Raw genomic sequence first — 22167 nt, forward strand, 5'->3', positions numbered from 1 at the left:
ACACACCTTATGGGCTCATCTCTTTTTTTGACATCAATGAACAAAGCACAAACCTTCTGTACCACATGAGAGCATCCCTCGTTTCCAGCCTGCCTTAATATTGGCATTCAATTTTATTCCGTGATTAAGACTCTACTAATTTCAAGCACTGCTGATTTATGATTTGCCTGGTAACCTGCCTGCTTTTATAACATCTGTATCCAGTCTGTTACGTATTTGGCAGCATAAGAGCTAATTCAGATTATTTGCACAGACTGGACTCAAGAGCTGGTTATTTTATTTTAACAGTCAAGCTCACTGGTGCTTCATTGTGAACCTCAACATTAACTAGAAGGCAAAAACCACTCTTCACAACCAAAAGCCTAGCTAAAATAAAGCTCTTCAAATTCTATTTAAGGCACCTTTAACCAAAACAAACAAAAATATCCAACAATAACAAAACCCCATTTCCAAAAAGTAGCCGAGATGTAAAAAAAACACAAAAACATAGGGGAATCAGATGGCAAACTCAGAAATTCATTGGGTTATTTTAAAACTTTGTTTAAACATTTATTTAAAGATCCTTCTGCTTGCAGCTCTGCTGGATGATGACTGTTCCAAAAATCAGGGCTTGATCCTGCAAGACTCTACACAGGCCAGTTCTGACCCAGAAAGAGAAAAATTAATAAACCCATGCTTTGGAAAAGTGCTTGACTTGAGGTTCATGGGCCATCCCACTGTGATCATGCTCTGCTGCTCAGCTCAATCAGGCCTGGAGTGCTCAGCACCACAGAGAATCCATCCCTTAGTAAGGTCCTTAAATACAAAATAAAGGATTTCTTTTCAGCAGTTCCGAGGATTCTCTCTGGTGCTATTCCTCAGGATGAAAACAATTATCCAGGCAATGAGAATTCTTCCTCCTCCAGAGCCTGCATGCTGTGCCACAGGGTCTCCTGGCAAACACACACACAGGGAATTCCCTGGAGAGTGGAAATATTTGTCCACACAGGGACAGTCTCCCCTGGCACCTGTGCCCAGATCACTCCTAAAGGCAGATGAGAGATTGTCCCAGGCTTGAAGGTTCATTCCTGAGTCCCAAGAGCTGCAGCCAAACATCACGGGAAGCTCGTGGCCAACGAGCTCCAGATCTTCCCAGAGCAAGGAGAGGTGTGGAAACTTGGGGAGCAAATCCACGAGGCATGAATATGAAAAACCAAAGAGCCTAAACTGCTAATGTCCATGGCAGACTTTCATGAATTCTCTCAATAATTTGGTGTTATTTTGCTGAGCAAGACTCCCTGATATTTGTGTCTTGCAGGCTGTTGGAGTCTATTGCTCTTCCAAGGCTTTATGGGAACACCATTAGTCCTGCAGTACAATAGGGCAGAAAAGCTGGAAGTTGAAGCTAAGAATTTCACTTGTTCAAATAAACAGGAACACAAAGAAAAAGAGCTGTAGTTAAAGTTCTGCTTTTCTTCTAGTCCATTACCTCCATGAGACCCAGTTTTGCCCTTCTACAACATTTTTTCAAAGATGATCAACACAGTTTTCTTTGGTGCATGCAATGCATTTCCCTTTTGTCCCAACAAAAGAAAGGATCTACTTTATACTCTGAATAATTTTGAAGGTGGTATCCCAGCAACAAGCAACCAGCAGTCTGTATGTAAAACTGGCTCTACTTAGATAAATAGCAGAAAAAAGCTGCAGTTTCTTCCAAAGACCCAAATGATATTTAAATTTTCTTTTCAGACACATGTAGTAAATGGAAGAAATAAATCAGCTGATTCAGAAAGCAGTGCCTCAGGGATTTTTTTTGCACACTTTGTCTTGTTTGCCATCAATTAAATGGAAATTCATCTTTAAAATCAATCTCTCCACGTTTCTAACTTCACAATATTACTTTAGATAAGATTATTACAGCATTTTATATCCACTTTGCTGACATTCCTTGGAATTTTATGGAACTGAGCTCTCAAACCTACGAAGGAAGGCCTCACTGTAAGTAGTGTCTGAGGTCTGGCTGGTGAAGATTTAGCTCCACTGCTCTTGTGGAGCTGTAGGAATGGGCTCTATCAAACCACTGGGGGAGCAAACATTGAGGAAACCTCACAGCACAGAGTTTTGTACAAGTCAAGGGATCAGGAGGTGCAGCCTCTCCTCTGCTACAGAATGGTTTTGCCCCACCTCTTGGACCCCTGGACGAAGGAATTATCCTGCAAGAAGCTTTCCTGGGATTAAAACCCAGCTTGAGTAGGGAGGTGGGACCAGATGTGTCCCACTGTGGTCCCTTCCAGCCTTACCCAATCTGGGATTCTGTGACTCCAGCGTTTACTGGAATCATCTGGAATCGAGTCCATTCCTTCTGGAAAAAGCCTTCTTGAGGGCAAGGTACCATCCAGGAAATGCTCTGGGCTGAGGAGAGCTCCTGGATTCACAGGATGCAATGGCTGCACCCCTGCAGTATTAACAGCTTCCACAGAACAGCATTTCAACATTTCCTTCATGCACCTTTTGGATAAGCCAGGCTGGGTTTAGCCTGTCACTTATCTCCAGCTACAGATCACACCTCAGGCTCACACTGCTCTGGAAACTATGCCTTGGAAATTGTGCAATGGTCACCTATTCTTAAAATGTCCCACAGGATTCCTCCAGGACAGCTCACACAAACTCTGCCCTTTCTTTGAATCCTTTAAGGTTTCTTCCAGGTGTTCCTGATCCTAAACAACTTCAAATCAAGGGTACTCAGATGGGTACCAGGAACTTCTGTGTGGGAGAGCCAGAGCCATTGCTGAGGTCCCATCCAGCAGCAAAGCCAGCACAGCAGGCTCAGCCATGAACAAACTCAGAAGAGAGGAAAGAGCAGCAAATCCAAGCAATGCTGGTGTGAATAAGTGCAGATGCTTACCCTGGAAGAGGGAAGGTTGCAGGCTTCTAAGGCGGTCTCTACCCGTTTTCTGTCAGAGGAGAACAAGCGGTATATGCTGCAAAACGAGCACAAAACACAGGCATGGGCTTAAAGACATGTCCTGATGGCCCATGTGGCTCAAAGACTGAATATCTCTTAGCAGCCTACTACATCTTCAGCTATTTATTTCCATTTGCTGGCTGCTCAGTAGCAGAGGGGAGTTTAACAGTGCTCAGTTTTAACTCTACCCCACACCAGCCCCTATCACAGCAGGGATTTATTTCAGCTATCACTGGTCTCTTCATTGTCCCAGTGACATGCAATTTGAGTCTGTTTATTTTCACATGTCCCTGAGATAAAGAACTTTTAATTTTATTTTTTTTTTTAATTTTCACAATTAAGGCACAATGTCTGTGCCCAAAGGACATTTGAACACAGATACCCCAAGGATCATTGGCCACACTGTTATAAACAGAGGGTAAAATTATTCTTCTAGACACAGGAGTCCCATGCTCATCCCAAGCACATATTCACACCCCACAGTCAGCAGAGAGCAGGTGCTAAGGAAGGGGACCAGCACTTACTTCTTCAGAGGAATGCGCCCCTCTGGAGTCACCTGCAGCTTGAGTTTTGTGTAGCTGTGGAGAGAAAAGAACCCTGCTTTATTTTTACAGCATTTTCAAGGACCTCTCCCCCAACTTTCTAGCTCTGATCATGTGACAAGTTGCACTCAGCTCTTTCTCCCAGTATGAAAATATGTTGGGGTATCATTATTGACTAAAAACCTTCTATTGTCTGTCCCGAGATATCTGTAAATGAGTTTTGCAGTAACTTCATCTGGTGAAAAATGTGGCAACACTTAAATATTTCAGAGGATCTTTTTTTTTGTTAAAAAACTCAGCTTTTTCACTTTACCCACTGGTCTGCCAAAACAAGAAGAAATTGCATGGTTCTAATAAGTTTTTCTTTTCTTCCCAACAGAAAATGCCATTAGCAACCACTTCAAAAACAAAGCACATGCTAAAACTGGGATAACTGGGACAGGAACATTTCCACAAATCCTTGAATCCCCAATTCATCTTCTGGAAACTGAAGCCTTTCGTGCTACTGTGTCACCAAGCACAACTCCCAGCACTGAGGGAGATTAAAACAAAAAATATCACATTTAAAAATTCTGACTTTATTTTGGTCACATTGAGTGTTTTCCTCTATAACCAAGGAAGTTAGAAATAACAGAAGATGGGGACAAGCTTCTCAATCTGATTATTATTGCATGTCCAATGCTCCAAGAAACTGAATGCCATAAAGGAAAACCATTCATTCTGCTCTAATGCAATTCGGTTTTCTCTTTCAACAAAATGGTTCTGATAGGACTCCAACCAACCCTTTGCTTAGTACACCAATTATAATGGGGAAATAATTTAATCTTCAAAGTCATAGATTTCTTAAATGACTGATTTGGCATCTGTGCAGAGGAGCTGGGAAACCTTATGGTTTCCAAGTGATTTATTAATTAGTGGAAAAAGACACAGGAATGCCATGCTTGCCTGCTACTGAATCTACACACTGTGTCCAGTGACTTCATCTTTTAATTAATATTGCCTGAAAAACTGCCAAAGAATAGCTCCAGACAAGGAGCTCTGCTGTACTGTGTGATGACATATTTCTCCTCTGATTTGAGTAGGAAAAGGCCCATTAGGTACAGCCCCAACCCTCCCCACTACACACCTGACAGCAGAGCCCACAGGGCACCTGGGGATTTCAGGGGCAAGGAAATTGCAGAACCAAATGACTCTCAAAATTCATCTCCAACCTATGGAGCTGAAGGAAGTCACCAGCTCAGGTGAGCACATTCCCCACTGCCAACATGCAGGGCCAACAGGAAATGTTAAATGTTCCCATCCATTTGGGATTTTGTTTGCCTAAGACATTCCTGCTGTCCCAACACACCATTATCAGACACAATGCTGCTGTTCCAGCAACGTGCACCTTTCAGTGCTGCACCACAACAAACACCACGAGGAGCAAACACACACCCAGAGATGCACATCCCTCCTTCCCAGAACAGGCACCTGTGATTCTGTGGGATTAAAGTTAAGCACTCTGGAACATTCTGACTCTGGGTGCAGCTAATCAAAGTAGTCATTCACAGCCTCAAAAAGTCCAGGGAAAGGAGAGGTTAATTTTGGAGGGAAGAAAGTTTTAGGAATGTAAGTTTAGTATTTAGCTGGACTGAGCCCCTGCCTGTGAGCAGGAAAAGGTGTTTGGGGGAGACACTAAGCTGATTTTAAGCAGCTGATTCACAGGCTGGGGAAGGTGCATCCCTTCTTTTAGAACCCCAAAAGGCCAGTGAGTATCCCAGTTCAACACCAGCACTTTCTGGCAGACTTTGCCATGCTGTTCTCAAAGCAGATTTACACAAAACTGCCTCAGCCCATGCACTCCTCATCAGCTGAGAATTGCTAATGTCAGGTTTAGCTCTCTTCCCTTTTAGGTGTGTACTTCACCCCAAATTTCCTCATAAACAGCTTTTCTACTTCATGGAAAGCAACTCAGAATCTGCCCACTCTGCCAAGCAATCCAGAGGAATGAATTCTCCCTGGATCACATGGAAACCAGAGAGACTGGACTGAGGAAAAGGGGCTTCTGGAATTTCTCTTTTTTTTGTTATCAATAAAAGACAAAAAGGAAAACAAACCAGAAGCAAGTCAGTCCAGACTATTCTTTCTTTTTAACTTGAAACCTTCACCCTACAGCTGAAGCTCCAACTTCAAGGGGCAGGGAGCATTCAATTCTGATTCTTCCTGCAATGATTTAATAGCTTGCAAGGAGAACCCTAAAAAGGATTTTTGTTTAGATGACTTCGAGATAACAAGCTTTTTAGAACCATACAAACAAGGACCTGTGTTTACAGAAGTGACAAGCCACCAGAGCAGAAACAATAGATGACAAGGTGAGTAAGAAGCATGGAGGAAAATGACGCAGAGGGAAGAGCAACACCCAGAGGGTGACATGCGAGGGCCACTTACGCTTTTTCCAGAAACGCGTCCCTGGACATGTTCTGTGCCAACAAATTTGTTGCCAAACTGAACACTTCATCTGACCATTCCTATGAAGAGAAAAAGTGAATAAAAGAGGCTCAGTTTAGATGTTTACTGACACAATGCAAAATATTTTTGAAAACTGTGCTTTCAAAAAAAGGGCCTAATTCAAGCCTGAACTTGATTTTTCCAATTACAGCTCCCCTCCTCATCTGTGAGACCTGCTTTCCTCATGCTACAAAAAAATGAAGACTGTTACAAACTAAAGTCTTGACTCTATCCAAGATCCTCCCAGCCAGTGTAAGAAACAAGCTTTAAAAAGTCCCAACCAGCAGAAATATACAGGAATGCATTTCAATTACCCTGATGTGCAAGGAAGATGCAACTGCAATGAACTTTTTCCCCCTGATTGTACATCCTCACACCGTGATCCTATCCCTCACTAAATTTTTTTTCCCTCTTCCCAGGGTAGGGAAGAAATGCCATAGAATCATGGAATGGTTTGGGTTGGAAGGGATGTCCAAGAGGATCCAGGGACCTTTCCCTAGACCAGGTGGCTCCATATTGCTCAATCCTTCCCTTGCATCTGTGACCTTTCCCAGGTTCCCAGCAGGGCTGATCCATGATTAGAAACTGAAGTTTAGACTCTCAGAGTTTGTCCTGCTCTTCTCCCTTGCAGGTCTCTCCCACAGCTTTTCATTGACAGTTTCATTGTGTTTTTCCTTTCTAACTTGGTGCTTATTCACAATCTTTAATTGCAAACCTTTTTAATCACAACTGTGGTTTTGGATTGGCTTCATTTCACCCCATTAAAAGAAAGGGAAGAAAACAAGCAATGCCTTTGCAAACAATGTGATTTTTTTGTTTCTTTGGTTTTTTTTTTGTTTTAGCTGACAAAGCTTTCAGAGTTTTGTTCCAAGCCAATGTTATGTTTCCTTTTATAACAGTCCAAATCTAAAATTCCCACTGCCACATTCTTTGGGAAGTATTCCCTTCTCCTTTTTTTCTCTTGAGAAAATACATTAAAAAAAAAAAAAAAAGGAGGATTCCATTCTGATAAAAGTGGATAGGGATGGGAAGTGTCATTGACTTCCAATGAAAGAAAAGTTTCTCTGTCACTTTGGAGTTTAGAGCTTGTTTTACCCAAAAAACCTCATTTTTTCACATGACCAGGTGACTGATTTGAGAAGCTGGAGTTTTTTCCAACTTTTTAATATGCTACGGTATTTTCCCTGATGTTATCACGTTATCAGACCTTGTTCCTGAAACTGGTCTGGCACTGCTGCTCCCAGGGAGGAGGAGATAAGGCTGCCTGGATGCCCAGTGTTTTGGAGGCCTTTGATGTCCTCCAGCTCTCAGATTCTGAAGCCCATCCCATTTACCACCTCACCCCTAAGGAACAGAGATAACACCTCTCCTGTGGCTGGTGTTTCTGGAAGAGAAATCTTCCCTAGGACGCAGACTTGTCCTGGAGGCAAATCAGTGCTGCTCAGATAGTCCTCCCCTCCACCTTCTCGTGATCACTGCCATTTTTCTTCTTTAATTGTTTTTCCTTCTTAGGTCTAGTTTGAAAAAATCAGGGGTGTGAGAAAGCAGAGGAGGAGGAATTGGGTTCGTTAGCAACACAACTGCTTTGCTGTGACTCTTGGAACACAGAACGTATTAAGTGCAGCATCTGTTTTTCTTCTTGGCAACTCATTTTTCCAGGCTCAAAATAGGCTCATCTTGTAAACACTGCTTTGTTTAGGCACTAATAATAGCTGCTCAAACTTCTCCCTGTGACACTAAGGGCCACAGAGATTAACAGCAACACAAAATACTATCTGGAAATTGAAAATACGTTGGCTTTTAACACAACATGATAGACTGTTTTCATCTTGCTGCTTTTGCTGGGCTTAAAGCTGGAATATTTTGTATAAAACAGAAGAAGGGCATTTCAAGAGTATCCCACACCCCCAGCTCTTCCTTTTCTTTGTCTGAATGCTTGTTGACAGGAATGTAAGGGGAACTCACTTATTATGTGCCTGTCACACACATTATTTATATAAGCAGTCTTGCCATTTATTCCATTTTGTTCCTTTGCTGGCTTTTCCTGGCTCTCCAAAGCAATCCCAGCGCTCTTGCCAAATATTCTGAGGGCTACCTGCAGGCTGAGCCATTTCTAACCAGGTCACAAGCAACACTTGCTCATTGTCTCTCCCACTTTAGGGGGTCCAGCCACCCCAGAGCCACAGCCAGAAAGGCAAGATCAGAGAATCTGCCAAGGGTCACATCATCTTTCCAGCCACTGAGCTGAGCCCTTGGCAGGAGGGGGAACAACAGCATTGAGGACAGAGCTCAAAAAATAAAGAGATGCTTGGGACTGACTTTGCTGGGCTCTCACCAAGCTGTGAGCCAAGGTGTGCCTTGCTTCTTCAGCTACCAAATGGCTCCATTTCCTTGGGTTTGCTGCTTGGCAGAGAGCAGAGCCCACACTCCAGCTCTGTACCAGCGATTCCAGCAGGCAGCACTCGGGGAGAGCACTCCAAGGGATGGAAAGCTGCTGTGTGTGCAGAGAAAACAGCCAGCTGTGGGAAGGTTACAGCAGCCTCAGGATCACCATGGGCTCTGCACAGATGTGATACAACAGGAAAATAGAAATCTGGCCTTTGTGCAGCAGTGCCAGCAAAGCCAGCACTGATCCCTTCTGGGAGAGGAAGGACCCTGCCTTCTGATCTCCAACTCCAGGCAAGGCACATCCATCATGATAAGAGCTTCCTGAACTTGATCCCCTCCTGGCTCTGTCCTGTCATGCCAGTTCATCTTCTATCACTCCTGTGAACTTTGCTGACGAATAATTCAGCTGCTCTGTGCTATGACAGGCAGCACATGAGCAGCAGCTCGTTTGGAAATGTGCTGCTCAGTGATCTCTCTTCCTCTGCAGGCATCAGGATACCATAAAACATTTAGTGCAACAGAGGAGAGGAGACCTTTCTTGTAAGAAAAGGCAGCACAGACACTTGAAAACACTTCCTTCAAATCAGGCCTGACTACATGTGAAGGCAATGTTCCTCACACATTTCTTTTTGGTGGCAAGTTAACAAAGCAAGCTGCTGAAATTCTACACTTTCAGAATTTAATTTTAAAAAACCCCATATCAAATGGATGTGAATTTATGTGGCTTGCTTTAGCATTTTATTCTACTGATCAAGCTCTTACATACACTGGGAAAGCTAGAAAACTAAAGATGCATGCTGGAAAGAATAGTATAGCGTGATTTGTGAATCATCCTTGATGACATCATTTTATTTATGGAGGAATTCATCTGCTCTTACTGATGCATTTTACCTAAAGCTCATCAAACTGAGGAGAAATAAATTTCCTTGGGCTCTGGACAGGGGCCTGCATGGCCAGGATTGGCAGTGCAGAAAGAAGAGAGGCACCAAAGAGAGCGAGAGGAAAGAGATGGGGAAAATGAGATGTTCACTTTGGAACCTGCTGAATTTGGGAAGAGAATGAACTGCTCTAGAGCAAACAGAGGCTGATGGGTTGGACTTCTTCATGTTGGGAATGGAGACAGAGAAAAGGAGCTCAGAACAGGGTTTGAGAATAAACCTCTGCTGCTTCTGCAGCACTCTGTGGATGCTCAGAAATAAATCCTACCCCAGACAGGCAAGTGACATTAAAATGAAAATAAGCAAGTGCTCTCTTCCCCACCAAGACACACGTTCCTGCCTGCCCTTTAGACCAGTGCCTAATGAATTTCAAGCTGCATTCTTTAAACCAACCAGGTGCCCTTCAGCTCATCACTGATGTGCTCTAAAAAACAGTTAATCTCATGGAAGAATGAACATAAACCAGCACACTGACATTTCTGTTTAGTGCACCTGAAGCAAACTGAATAACCCCAGACTTGCATTTTCCTAATTTTCCCATAATTTGGCCAGTGGATGTGATAAGCAGAGTTTGTAGCAGAAAAGGCAGCCCTCTGCAAAGGGAAAAAATTCTATAATGAAATCATTTTAACTGCCTCATTAAGACCATCACAATCTACTTTGCCTTTCTCCTTTAGCGAGGTCTGATCAACACTTGCCACATAACTTGAAAAACAAGGTATCACAAATGGAGGGTTAACCAAAAAACATTTGTGCACTGAAAAGGGAAGGTGAGAGAGATTTCTATTGGCACTTGCTTTCCCTGGAACATCAGAAGGGTCAAAATTTGCAAGTGTGGCACTGAAAATGTCTTGTACTGACATTCCTTTCCACAGCTGCCTGAAGACATGATTTGTGCCAGATGTGCTTAATTATTACAACTTCTCTGAGTCACTGCATGGGGCTCAGAGACAATAAAGACCAAATTCTGTGTTCTGGTTCATATAAAGTTGGTAAACAGGTTAAAAAGGGAGGAATTTTTAGATGTGTTCAACAGTGATCAAAATTGTTTTGATTCAAACAATCAGGATATTTAACCTGACCTCAAAGCACTCACAGTGAACCTACAATGCCTTAAAAATTGCATCCCCAGGCCATAGTGCCCAACTGATCAAATACAAACTGATTTGCTCTATTGCATTTACAAATAAAAAGGAAGACTCAGATTCTTAGTTACTCAGATGGTAGGAGTTACTCGAGATTTAGAACAGGCAAGTTTTACAAAACATGATTTTATCCACTGCACATTATCAAACAGAAAATAGCCCTAAAATACCCATTTCTGTGCTGTTTTAGCAAATAGATTATGGCTCACTGACTGCTGGCTAGACAGGAAAGTGAAAAAGGACATAAGCTTCTGATTTGGTTGATTTTCCCTGCTCCTTGATAAGGGACAGCAATTTCTGCTGGTAAAGCTTTAGCACACCTTTTCATTTTCCTTCATAAACATAGCTCCTTTTTTTTCCTGAAGAGTTATTTCAATTGCTTTCATTTCTGCAGTGTTAAGATTTCTCACCCTGTAGAGCTCTGCATTTTCAAGTGTGAGGACAGCACTTTCCTCTCAGCTGTTCATGGACCACCACAAACTCATTCTGTTTCTACTCTTCTATGTCAAAGCAAAGTTGGAAATCGTGGTTTTGCCAATTGGCTAAAGAAGATTAGCAGAAAGAGTAATCTGGCAAGCAAAAATGTCCCCTCCTCACTGCAGGCTTTAACTCTATGACCTTTTTGCACCTGGTCTAACAATCCTTGTTGTCTGTGAGGTGACAAAATAAATCCTTGCTGTTGTTAAATCCCAACAGGCAGCAGAGAACCTCTTTTTAGCACAATCTAGAGAACTCCAGGATGTAAAAATGCTCTGTGAAAAGTGTTCTGTGCATGGATGTCTGGAGACTGGGATCAGAGTGTACCCATATGAGTAGAAGTGGAAAGAGGAGAAGCTTTGGAATGTCTGTTTGAAATAGATAAAGCAAAAAACCCAAAAAACCCAAACCCAAGTGTACTAATATCAGTGTAGTTTTATGTTGTGGGTTGGACAGAGTAAACTGATGGACCTGCATGGAAAAAATACTTTTTTAAGGCAATGATGTTGACTGCAAGCCTTATCAAGGGCTCTCAGCAGGCAAAATGTGATGCTACTACTGAAGTATTGATGTGTGTTTGGGGAGCCACAGTGGAACATCTCATTGCTGAGTTAAAATTTGTGTGGAGCACTCTTTTCACTGCAATTATTTGGGCTTTACAAGCAGTGTTCTGAACATGAGCACACTTACCAGGGGCATAAATCTCGCTGAATAAACTCCTTGGGGAAAAAAAAAAACCCAACAAAACAAAACAAAAAAAGATTGCACATTTCTTCTTGGGAAAGAGTGGCACAGCTCCAGAAATAGAACCGTGCCTCATTTCATAGCAATTCCCACTTTTAGCTCATGTATCTCAAAACACTACTTCCAAAACCTGAATTTGCTATGACACAACTTCACCTATCAGGTGTGTTACCTTTGCTATATCATCTTGGAATGCCACCAGGTTCAAGTAGGATATATTGACCAGGTCTGGGCCATACACAACAGTGATCATCCGATTTTCCAGCCGACCTCCCGCGTTGCCAGCGTCCAGCAGCTCGCGCAGCTTCGGATCCTGCAGGGAAACAACGATGAAATCATTCCAAACCTTTTGCAAATACATTGCACTAAAAGAGGTGCAAAAATTGCAAGTACTTGAATTTTGAAAGAATGTGGTATTTTGAACATTTTAAACATGTTGGCTCTGGGTTCTGATCTGGTAAATGACTCATTAAAGTACTTAAAAGTTATTAACCCAGAATAAAAAAGAAATCACTGCTGTAAATCCTTCAAAGCCTCTGAGCTCTATAGTGGTGCTGTACAGACTCAGAGCTGTCCAGCTGATGGCTGCACATTCCTATTTCCAGTTATTTTGCCACAGAAGCTAAGCAAACACAAACTGTGTTGCTTGTCAGAACAACACAATCTGTCCAAAGGCTACTGTCCAAAGGCTACTGTCCTCAGCAGAGGGATTCCCTGTGATTTTAATGGATTTTAGATAAAACTGAAAATGAGAACTTAGCTTTTCCTAAGGAATTAAGAAGACTTCTGGAATTAACTTTCTTAAACTCTATGAAATGAATAATGGATTTTTAGCGTTGCCCTCCTCTTTCTTCTTCATGTTCAACAAGTCATGTATTATTTAAATTATTAGTTATATTCCATCTAGATTCAGCCTTTAGGCTTTTTTCCTCCCCAGTTTGTATCCAATACAGAATCACAGACTCATTCAGGTTGGAAAAGACCTTTAAGAACATCAAATCCAACTGTTCCCCTGCACTGCCAAGGCCACCATTAGCCCATGTCCCCAAATGCCACATCCACACATCTGTGAAACCCCTCCAGGGATGGTGACTCAACCCCTTCTGTAGGCACCTTGCTCCAGCTTTGGCAGAGGAGTGACTACCTAGCACTTCTGTGAAGGAAAAGTACATTTAATGATTTTTATCAGCTATTAATAGCCTGAACCTCAGCTTCATTGGCAAGCTAAGTGTGTGAGTAAAAACCTCAGGTTATTTGGTGACTCTCTTCATTTCCATTAGGCTGCACCATTTCCAAGAAATGCACTCAGTGTGTCCGAAACGAAGAAAACAGGTCCTTGGCCTCATGGTGAAGTTTATAAAGACAGATGAAAAGCTGCCCTGCATGATTGGATTCAATCCTTTGCAAAGGGCTCGTATAATGTCAAAGCTCAGGTTTCCTGGAAGGCAACACTGTTCAGTCTCCTACAACAACTAAAAAATGGCTAGCAAACAGAACCCTTGTGGGATGACAGAGGCTGTGTAGAGGTCAAGTTATTTCAAAACTGACACAACAAATGTACTGCACTTAAATTTCACTCTCCCATGAACCTTCTCCCCACACTGTCTGTATATGTTCAGTTTGTAGTATTCTTAATATTTTATAAGCTTTTGAATACATATCTAAATTTCCACCAACTGATACCAAATAAATGTAATAAAACAAGATGAAGATGATAAAAAGGGCCATTTTTCATGGATCTTGCAGGAAATCCTGCACCAACAAGACATCAATCTAAAGAGCATCTCCTGATTGGTATCACATCTTCTTGAAAGCAACGGAGCTGTGTGTGTGTTCACCAAACACTTCAGATTTAGGAAAACATTTTTAGAGCATGAGGTAGAAACTGCAAAGAAAGTACAATGCTGTCTATCATAAATGCTGAGTCTCTTTAAATACTGGGTATGATGCCAAGTGTTACAGGAGAACAGACAGAATAATCCTATTTAAGGGCTCTGTAAATTGTGAATATCATTGTGCTCCGAGACAAAGATGGTTTCGTGGGTAAACAAGTTAATCACAGCCTTTCACGGGAGAGAAAAACAGGAGAGGGATACAAAAATAGCAGTTGTGTTTCAGAGATGAGGATTCAAAGGAGAAAGACAAAGAAATGGTATCATTTAGATCAGGGAGAAGAGCTAGAGAAATGCCCTGCAGTTGCTAAGTCAGTCACAGTGTACTACTAGATGGGTTCCTTTCTCTTTTATTTACAGGCTGGATGTTTCAGAGCTTTGTTTTATGTCTCTGGGAGATGAGAATCCATCTCCTTTTTACCCTGTACCATTTCAAGCCCCAAATCAGACAGATAAATGCCTCTGCTCAAGGGCCTGTCTGGGAACAGCATCATTCTTCGTGGGCTCGGGTTTTCTATCTGCTTTCACTCCCTTCCCCATCATTGTCATTCCTCTCTCCCTCTCCCTGGCTCAACCTCCAGCTCACAGTTTCACTCTGGATGATGAACTGCAATCGTAGCAACAAAAGAAGAGAGAAGATAACCTTTAACTTTCCTATTTACACTGGCCAAGGGATGTCTCAGTGATGAATCACACTCCAGTTAGACTGAGATATGCATTAGCCACGCACCACGGAATAAAAAAAGAAACATATTTGAAATGAGATGCTTTTTCCAAGCAAATTCATCAAAAGAGAAGTTATCTGGCACTGGCTCAGTTTTTAGAAGTGCAAATAAGTAGCAAATCAAGCAATGTGTGTATGAATTTGGTTTTCCAAATGAAAGATATTTTTGCCAGGTTTTACAGGCAAGCAGTTAGACAGACCATAGTCTGTGGGTTGCTGTGTTTGAACGGCTAAAATGTTGAATTTCCCTGGTCTGTTTAAGGCTTGTCTAGCAAAGTTTGAAGCACACAGTCCATTCCAGCAGTGCACTGTCCAGCAGCTGTTAATAAAGAGAATGCACCACATGTCCTGGGCTGTCTCAGTGCAACTTGCTGTGGGCTCCACAGACTCAAAATACATATTTTTGTAGCTGTTTTTTTTATTTTTTTAAAAAATCTATATTTTTAAGTTGAGTGCAAGAGAATAAACATGATTCACACCCCTTTTGACCTCTGCCATGGGTGTGCTTGCCCTTTAGGGGTGACAGATGCACTTGTCAGTGACAACCTCACCCTTAGCTGATGATCTAGGTCATAATTAGTGCTTGGATCTGAAGTTCTCAGATACCAAAGCCCATTCCCACATTCCTCATGAACAGCTCTGCTCCCTTGTTAGCACCCTTTGCTGCAAACAGTGCTAAGGAGATGAGCAAAATCTCCTTTATTAACATCTTGAAGACTATCAGTGCTCTATGAATCAAAGCCCTTTCGAAAATGTCAGCAGCTTTTCCTGTGGAGATGGCAGGAAAGCACATGGGGGAAACAAACCAACCAAGCACCAAGACCAAGTTTAGCTTCTTTTATGCAAATTGGATTGTTTTAATTTTGATAATTCCATTTTAGGGAATGACACTGAAAAGCCTGCTGCTGCTTGGGGCTATGGTTCATACATTGGCTCTTGAGTGGACAGACTGGTTTTTGGGATAAGCTTTTGCTAGACTGGGGCCTAATTAGCAACATATTGAGCTCTTTGATGGAGATGCAGAAGAATTAGAGCTATTTAATATTGATTACAGTAACTTTTGGAACACCTGAGCTACTCAAGTTTGGGAACACACCCATAGGATGGCCAATAAACAGCAGCCATTGGCAATACCCACAGAACTCACTGAAGTTCCCTTTGCTGCTCAATATTTTAAGTCTTTGATGTTTCCTTTTGCTTCCTCCAGTCCAAAGGCCCAGGGACCAGCTTGGTTTTCCCTTTCCACTGGAATCTGGTGTGAGCTTCAGCTCAAAGATTGGAGGTGCCTGAAGACTGCTCCAGAAATAGGTCAGGAAAATCAGTGTTTGGATGTGACAGTGTCTAAATGGCCAGAGGGAGATGGAATTTGTGAGCAGGCAAATATGGAGGTGGTGATAAGCATGGTGTTGGCAGCACAAAGAGGTTTAGAATCTATCAAAAATCAAATTAGTCATGTCAAACTGAGGCTAAGGTTGGTCACAGGATTACCTGCTCATTGGAAAAAAAAATCTTCCCTATTTGTTTGTGCTGTCTTGGGAAACTTATCAAAGAAAATGTACTTTAAATCAATAGGAAATAAAGAGAGAATATAGAAAAAAGTTAACCAGAAACACACACACACACAAAAAAAAAAAAAAAAGCGCAAGCTTATGGGATTCCTACCATTTTCACGAGCAAATGACTTTTTGTTAGAAACCAGGGTCCTATAGACAGATGGATAAAAACAGATTTCAATCAGACTTCCCAAACTTTCTCCTGCTGTATTTCCTTTTGACTGGAAATCATAAGAATACCCTACACTTAGAGAGGCACCTCAGCCACATTACAATCCCTGCTTTCCACTGTGATTTGGGTTATTAAAATGTAGGTCTTAACCCTGGAATCCCAATCAGTGTGTGCTCTGCACAGCACAGCAAATGCCACAACATCTTTTATTGGTATCACAAGCTCTTGAAACTTTTCTTTTTTTTCCTTCTGAAAACCTACAACACACCATCTGTCTGTGGAAATGTTCTGGTTTTTTTTCAGACAGTTCTAAAAGGCTGCCACGAGGTTTTGTGGCACTCAGACACTGATTTCAACACACCAGGGAGCAGCAGGTCAGCCCCCTTTGCTTCCTGATTCTTCCCAAAGCTGCAGCACCATCTCAGAGAGCAGCTTCTGATCCCTTTCAACAGGAAAATCTGTGCAATGCTAAAGATTTTTGTGGGGTAACTACCACAGTCTATATTACTACCTGTAACCATCATGGTCCCAAATCATTGTATTTTTGTCCTGACAATTTCAGGAGACATTTGAAACAAAAATGGCACCAACTTTCCTCTGAGTTTTCTGCTCATTGAAGTGAGATTTCCAAGCATTCAAAAGTGCATTTATATATTTCTAGCTCTTTGTGTATCCCAGAAGAGGGAATATAGGGGAGGAAAGAAGCACAATTAGCAAGCTCCATATGCAAAGAGTTTTCCAGGAAACACTCGAGTTTGAGGCTTAAATTAAACAAAGAACCTTGCTAAATTAGAACTTTATATTGTGACTCCATTGAAGGCTGAGCTCCCACAGATTTCCTACAAATAGAATGTCTTGTCTTCATGAATTCTTTATCACAGAGTATTTATAAACAAAAATGTATATACACGCATAGATATCTCATATATTTGACTCAGATTTCAAAATACCAGCTCTTAACACTTTAAGCACCAGGTAAGTTGCTGGTTTAGGGGAAGTAAAATAGGAAATAGTGATTCCTAAAATCAGATCACTTAGCCCTGTGGCTAGCTCAGGACTTAGCTTCAGTTCCCAAGCCCCAGCTCTGCTGCAGTGACCCAACCCAACTCCTCAGTGCAAGCTGCCCAGCACAGAACACCAACTGAAGGTAGGAATTGCTTTCTAAGGCTCTTAAAATTATTTTGTACCACCTGTAGCACCTGAAGCACACAGCTCTGGTGAGCCAGACTTTTGGGGTCCATGATGATATCTAAGAGTTGCTTCTCATCTTTGTGTCTGCACCAGCCTGACCCTCAGAAACAAAATGTCCTTTTTAACCGGCTGAAATTCCCTGCTAACAATCCCCACACAGATTTCACAGCTGGTTCAAATACCCTTTGTGTCACACATCACTAAGAACTTCCCATCAAGTGCATCAACAGACTCATCCTTCAAAGAAATCTTTCTTCTCTCCCTCCTTTGTTGAGACCAAAGTCAAAACTCTCCAGTTTATCTTTCTGCACTGATTAAGGAGAATGTCCATACATGGGAATCACATCTGCAAAACTCAGTGACAGGATTTTGTCTGTCTTAATGACAGTCATGTGAAACGAATAGACCCCAATTACTACATCACAGACAATCAAAACAGTGTTCTCCAAACTCTCTTTCATTACACAGAATATACAGGAAGTTTGATAGCTAAATGAATTTATTTGTATCAAGTTATCCTTATCAAAACCGTTGTCATTAAACCAGAAATCTATTTAGCCTAAGAAACACTGCAGTATGGTTTTAATACAAATAATGTCTTCACACATTTCACAAAAGAGTATCAGACCAAGACATAACCAAAATATTTGCAAATCAATTTATCTTCCTTTCTAAGGTTTCAGAATGGATTCCAAATTTGGCATGATATCACCATAGCTACCTATGCACAGAAACAGAGCCAGGATCTTGTTTAAACACCCAAGTCATCTAGAAATCGTTTCTGTGCAAACCAAGTCAGTGTGCACAAAACAAGAGGAAGTTTCTTTAAAAATAATCTCAGTCATTTAAACTGGTCTCAGTTTGACCATCTGCTCAGTTAATACAGTGGAATATTTCTGACATATAACACAGCATGAGGTAAAAGGAGTCAGAAATGCTTTAGTCAGTCCCTAGGGAAGGAGATCCAAGGCATCCAGTGACTCCTACAGATCTGGTACATGCAGCAATCCCAAATCCCTCAGATGCAACTAAAATCCAAGGGCTGCTCTTCCCACGGATATTATCATAAATCACACCTCAAAGTGTCAATGCTGATTAACCTTCTCTATGAAACACCTAGTCCAGAACAACGGTTGTTTTTCCTAAAATAGCTTAATCCAATTCCATGCTTGAAGGAAGAACATCAATATATCAAGTTTATCAGGACCAGGTTATGAAGAAGAGTGAAGATATTTCTTTTTCTGTGATGTACAACTTTTGAGGGAGAGAGAGCACATGCCAGCTCAATACATATTTTTCTTTGGCAAAGGAATAGAAAAGGAAGCCAATGTGTGCCTGTACCAATGAACTTTGAAAAAGAGAGGACTGTCAATAGGCATTTCCAAATATAATTTTAACTGTGAGCTCTGAAAACACAGGATGAATTCATGCTGACTTTCTACAATAACCAAGTTGCAACACCACGTTGCAATTTATCACATTTAAAAACATAAAAGTGATAAATCAGTATTTTTATAACACTCAGGGACATCCTCCAAAAAAAATCATCCAGTCCTATGTTAGCCACCACATCAGGGGGACAAATGCATCCTTTGGAAGCTCACAGGCCACACCAAGCTGGAGGGAGCAGCTGATGTGCTGGACAGGTCTCTTTTAACCTACAATTTTCAATGACACCATGATTTCTGTAGCAGATGTGCTGCAAAAGTTTACTGGGGACAACGCTACAAATTCACTGATGATTGGTCAGTGCTAGTTTTGGTGAAGATACTGCTTAGAGTACAAAATCAGCCTGATTTCTGGGGGAAAGGGAGAGACATCCCCAAATTATATCTATGCCATACACAGTGAAGCAGGATTTTATCTGAAATACAAAGAGAATGAATTGCACATGGTGAGGAAAAGCCCAGGGACAAAACCAGGGCCACCCCATTCCTCTTCTTCTGACCTTTCTCACAGTTCAAGTGATCCAAATCCAGCTTCCCTGGGTCTCTCATGACAGAACATTTACCAAATATTCAGTCTGGATTTTATTTTATTTTTTTAGTTTTCCATCCTAACGTTCGTATTTCTCAAGATGTTTTTTTCTAGGTTCATGGTATTTGATTTTAAATTGTTTGCAAGACTGTGTGTTCTAACAAAAAACAAGTGACAGTGTAAACCATCTAAGTAAAATCGGACCAAATGTGGTGTTTTTCAGTGCTTTTGCATGTGGTTGTGATTAACATGAAAAAAACTTTACATCTCACAGTGTAAATCTTCATTTATATGACAACTCTAAAAAGGTGAAATACTAAGCAGCTACAACCATTCACAACCTTCCTCTAGGTGTTTTTTAACTCACCAACATTTTTTACCAATTTTTATCAGCTGCAGATGGCTCATTATTTTAAAAATGACCTTTAAACACGCACATTTCCCTTCCCTGCCTTTCCTTCCTCAAAATTCCATGAGTTTTTCTTCAATTCAATTTTAAAGGAAGAGATGAATAGACAGTGGCAAAAAGAAACTCATCTCATTTTCATGTCACTTTTATGAAGTCATTTTCTTTGGTCTGTATGAGACTATTGAAAAAACTATAAAACTCTTTAAATGAAATGATTTCTACAGCAACTTGCACAGCACCCCAAGGGCAGGAATAGCTGGAACAGCAGCTTAATTTTCACTTATCTATAAATCTCACATGCATTGTTCCTCCAATTTGGAATTGCTGTGTAGAGTTATTTTAATATGGTTACTTCAGAGGTTGAGGTACAATCAGCTCTTCATTTATCTGGCATTTGTAAAAATCTGAGATGCTTGAAATGAGCTCAATGAGAGATATTGTGGCAATCCCACCAGGCTGCTCCGGAGTGCTGCAGGACAATCACTTGCATTTCAATGTGTTCTTTTGGTTTTCAGCTGGTGGGAACGTGTACATCCAGACGGTCTGAAACGCTGAATGCACCAACTACCCACCCCACACAAACAAAACAGATGAAAGCCGGGAAGGCAGAATTGAAAACATCTTACTAACGAGCTGCTTATTATTGCAACATTTCAGACACACTCATGGGCAGAGGAGAATAACAAAAAACAAGAAAAGAGCCTGTGTGCCATGGCAGCGATATTTTATTCTCTCTTACCTGTCTGAGAGACACATTCTGGTTTTTTCCAATTACAAAGTCACGTGGGATGCTTAATGCTAAAGGTTTCAATTTACCTGATTTTAATTATTGTAAACACTCAGTGTTCCCATTACCTTTAAGTATTTAATTCTAGGAAACTCATTTGCAGGATAGGAAAGAAAAATAAACCATTTCAATGATGATGCAATGAGAGTGGAAATTGTTTCCTTCTCGGGCTGTAGCAAATACTCAGCTCCTGCAAATCATTCTGTGGGGTCAGAACAGGCTCTTAATGGCCCATCTACTTAATTACTGATGGCTAATTACAAGTTGTCCTGCACTGTCACACATCAAAAAACCTGCACTGCACCTTAGTTCATACAAGTCAGAAGCAGAAATGCATGTGGACACTTGACACCTACAAATTGGTACCTAATTAGCAAGCACAGATGAACTTATTCCCTGTAGATCTTAATGGAGGTGTCCCGGCTCCTGGTGACAACCCAGCTCGATGGGAAAGGCTCTGAAAATCCATAAAATCAGCTAAAAACCACATGGCAAAATCATATGGCACATGCCACTGCCTCAGATGGCAAAGTTAATAGAGAAAAAGTAATGTTAACAAAAAAACAAATTAATACTCGTTTTTAAAAGTCGGTCAGTTTCAATTTACTCCAGAGAGGAGGATTTTCTCTAAGTACATTTTAACTTTTAAAACAAGTATCTAATAGAAAAAAAAACCAACTAGAAATAGGTTCCTGGTTTAGAAGACAACATGACTACTGAAGAAGGAAAAAAAACCCCAACATAGTAAATCTACAAGGAGTATGAGTAAGAACCACAAATATGTTTTGCTGGCCAAGGAGAGAGAGACAACAGTGAATAAATGCAGAAACTGGATTTGGGTGGTTTAATGACAGATTAATTTCACCACCTGTGAAAGCACAGGAAACATGTTCAGTCACTGCTAGGAAAGGACATCCAAACACTGGTGTCTCTGGCAAACAGCTGCAGAGAGAATTCTTTAAGGGATGCCACGGACATTATTTTAAGGTATTGGTTTTGTACTCCACGGTTTTGAGAACTAATTGGAGGAGGGAATATGAAAAGGATGGCTGGATCAATTTTAAATCAAGCTTGAAGAACACAACACATCAACTCAAAGAACAGTGCTGATGAAAATCTTGAGTGTCACATATTTGTGAGCAGCCAAACAACGTGAGAATACCAAGACATGGAAGAGAAAAAATGAATGCAAGCAGAAAGTGATGGAAATGGTCCCAAAACATCCAGATGCAAACTTTGGAGTGAACAGTTTTGGGCATCTGAATTATTCACATGTGTTCTAGAACCAAAATTCCCTCATAAATACATATTTCTGCCTATACATCTGCAGATACAGAGCATTAAGACAACTGCACACCAAGCTTGGTACTTCAAACGTCTCCATTTCCAGCAGTTTTCCTCAGGGTTCACAGGGACAGCAACAGGGACAGCAGCTGTTGCTCTTTAAAAAGCAGACAGCTCTCAGTGAACACCTCTGCATCCCTGGATGCAGATATGCATGCAAGTCTCATTTCCACAGCAGAAATAATTAAACCTGGGGAAAGTGCAAGGAGACAAAGGATATTTTTCACCCCAAAACCTCACGTGATCCTTGACTAGGTACCAACACCAGCTGGTGCACTAAAATCAAGAGAAAACGGGAATTGTGCCCTAATGCACAAACTCAGCAACTCTCCTCGATTCAAAGAGGTTCACCTGGACTTAGAGGAGTTGAGAAAAGATAAAAAATTGGCAGAGGAATTTTAACCGTGATTGTTTTTAAAGCTCCTTGTACAAATCATGGCAGCTTGCAAAGAA

The 22167-nt window shown here is 41.3% G+C and overlaps 1 protein-coding gene across 4 annotated transcripts in view; it reads right to left on the reverse strand.

The window, feature by feature from the left end:
* PLCB1 (phospholipase C beta 1) overlaps window positions 1-22167 on the reverse strand; it is a 327675-nt gene that overhangs the window by 122771 nt on the left and 182737 nt on the right. For all 4 annotated transcript variants that reach the window (XM_088160734.1, XM_014895072.2, XM_088160735.1 and 1 more), the window contains exons 4-7: window positions 11838-11978; window positions 5914-5993; window positions 3469-3522; window positions 2885-2960 (exon numbers count right to left, since the gene is read on the reverse strand). In XM_088160734.1, the coding sequence (XP_088016860.1) occupies window positions 2885-2960; window positions 3469-3522; window positions 5914-5993; window positions 11838-11978 (351 nt within the window). The remainder of the gene's footprint in view (window positions 1-2884; window positions 2961-3468; window positions 3523-5913; window positions 5994-11837; window positions 11979-22167) is intronic.

Source organism: Sturnus vulgaris, chromosome 3, assembly GCF_052056855.1.
Source record: "Sturnus vulgaris isolate bStuVul1 chromosome 3, bStuVul1.hap1, whole genome shotgun sequence".
Classification (NCBI taxonomy): domain Eukaryota; kingdom Metazoa; phylum Chordata; class Aves; order Passeriformes; family Sturnidae; genus Sturnus; species Sturnus vulgaris.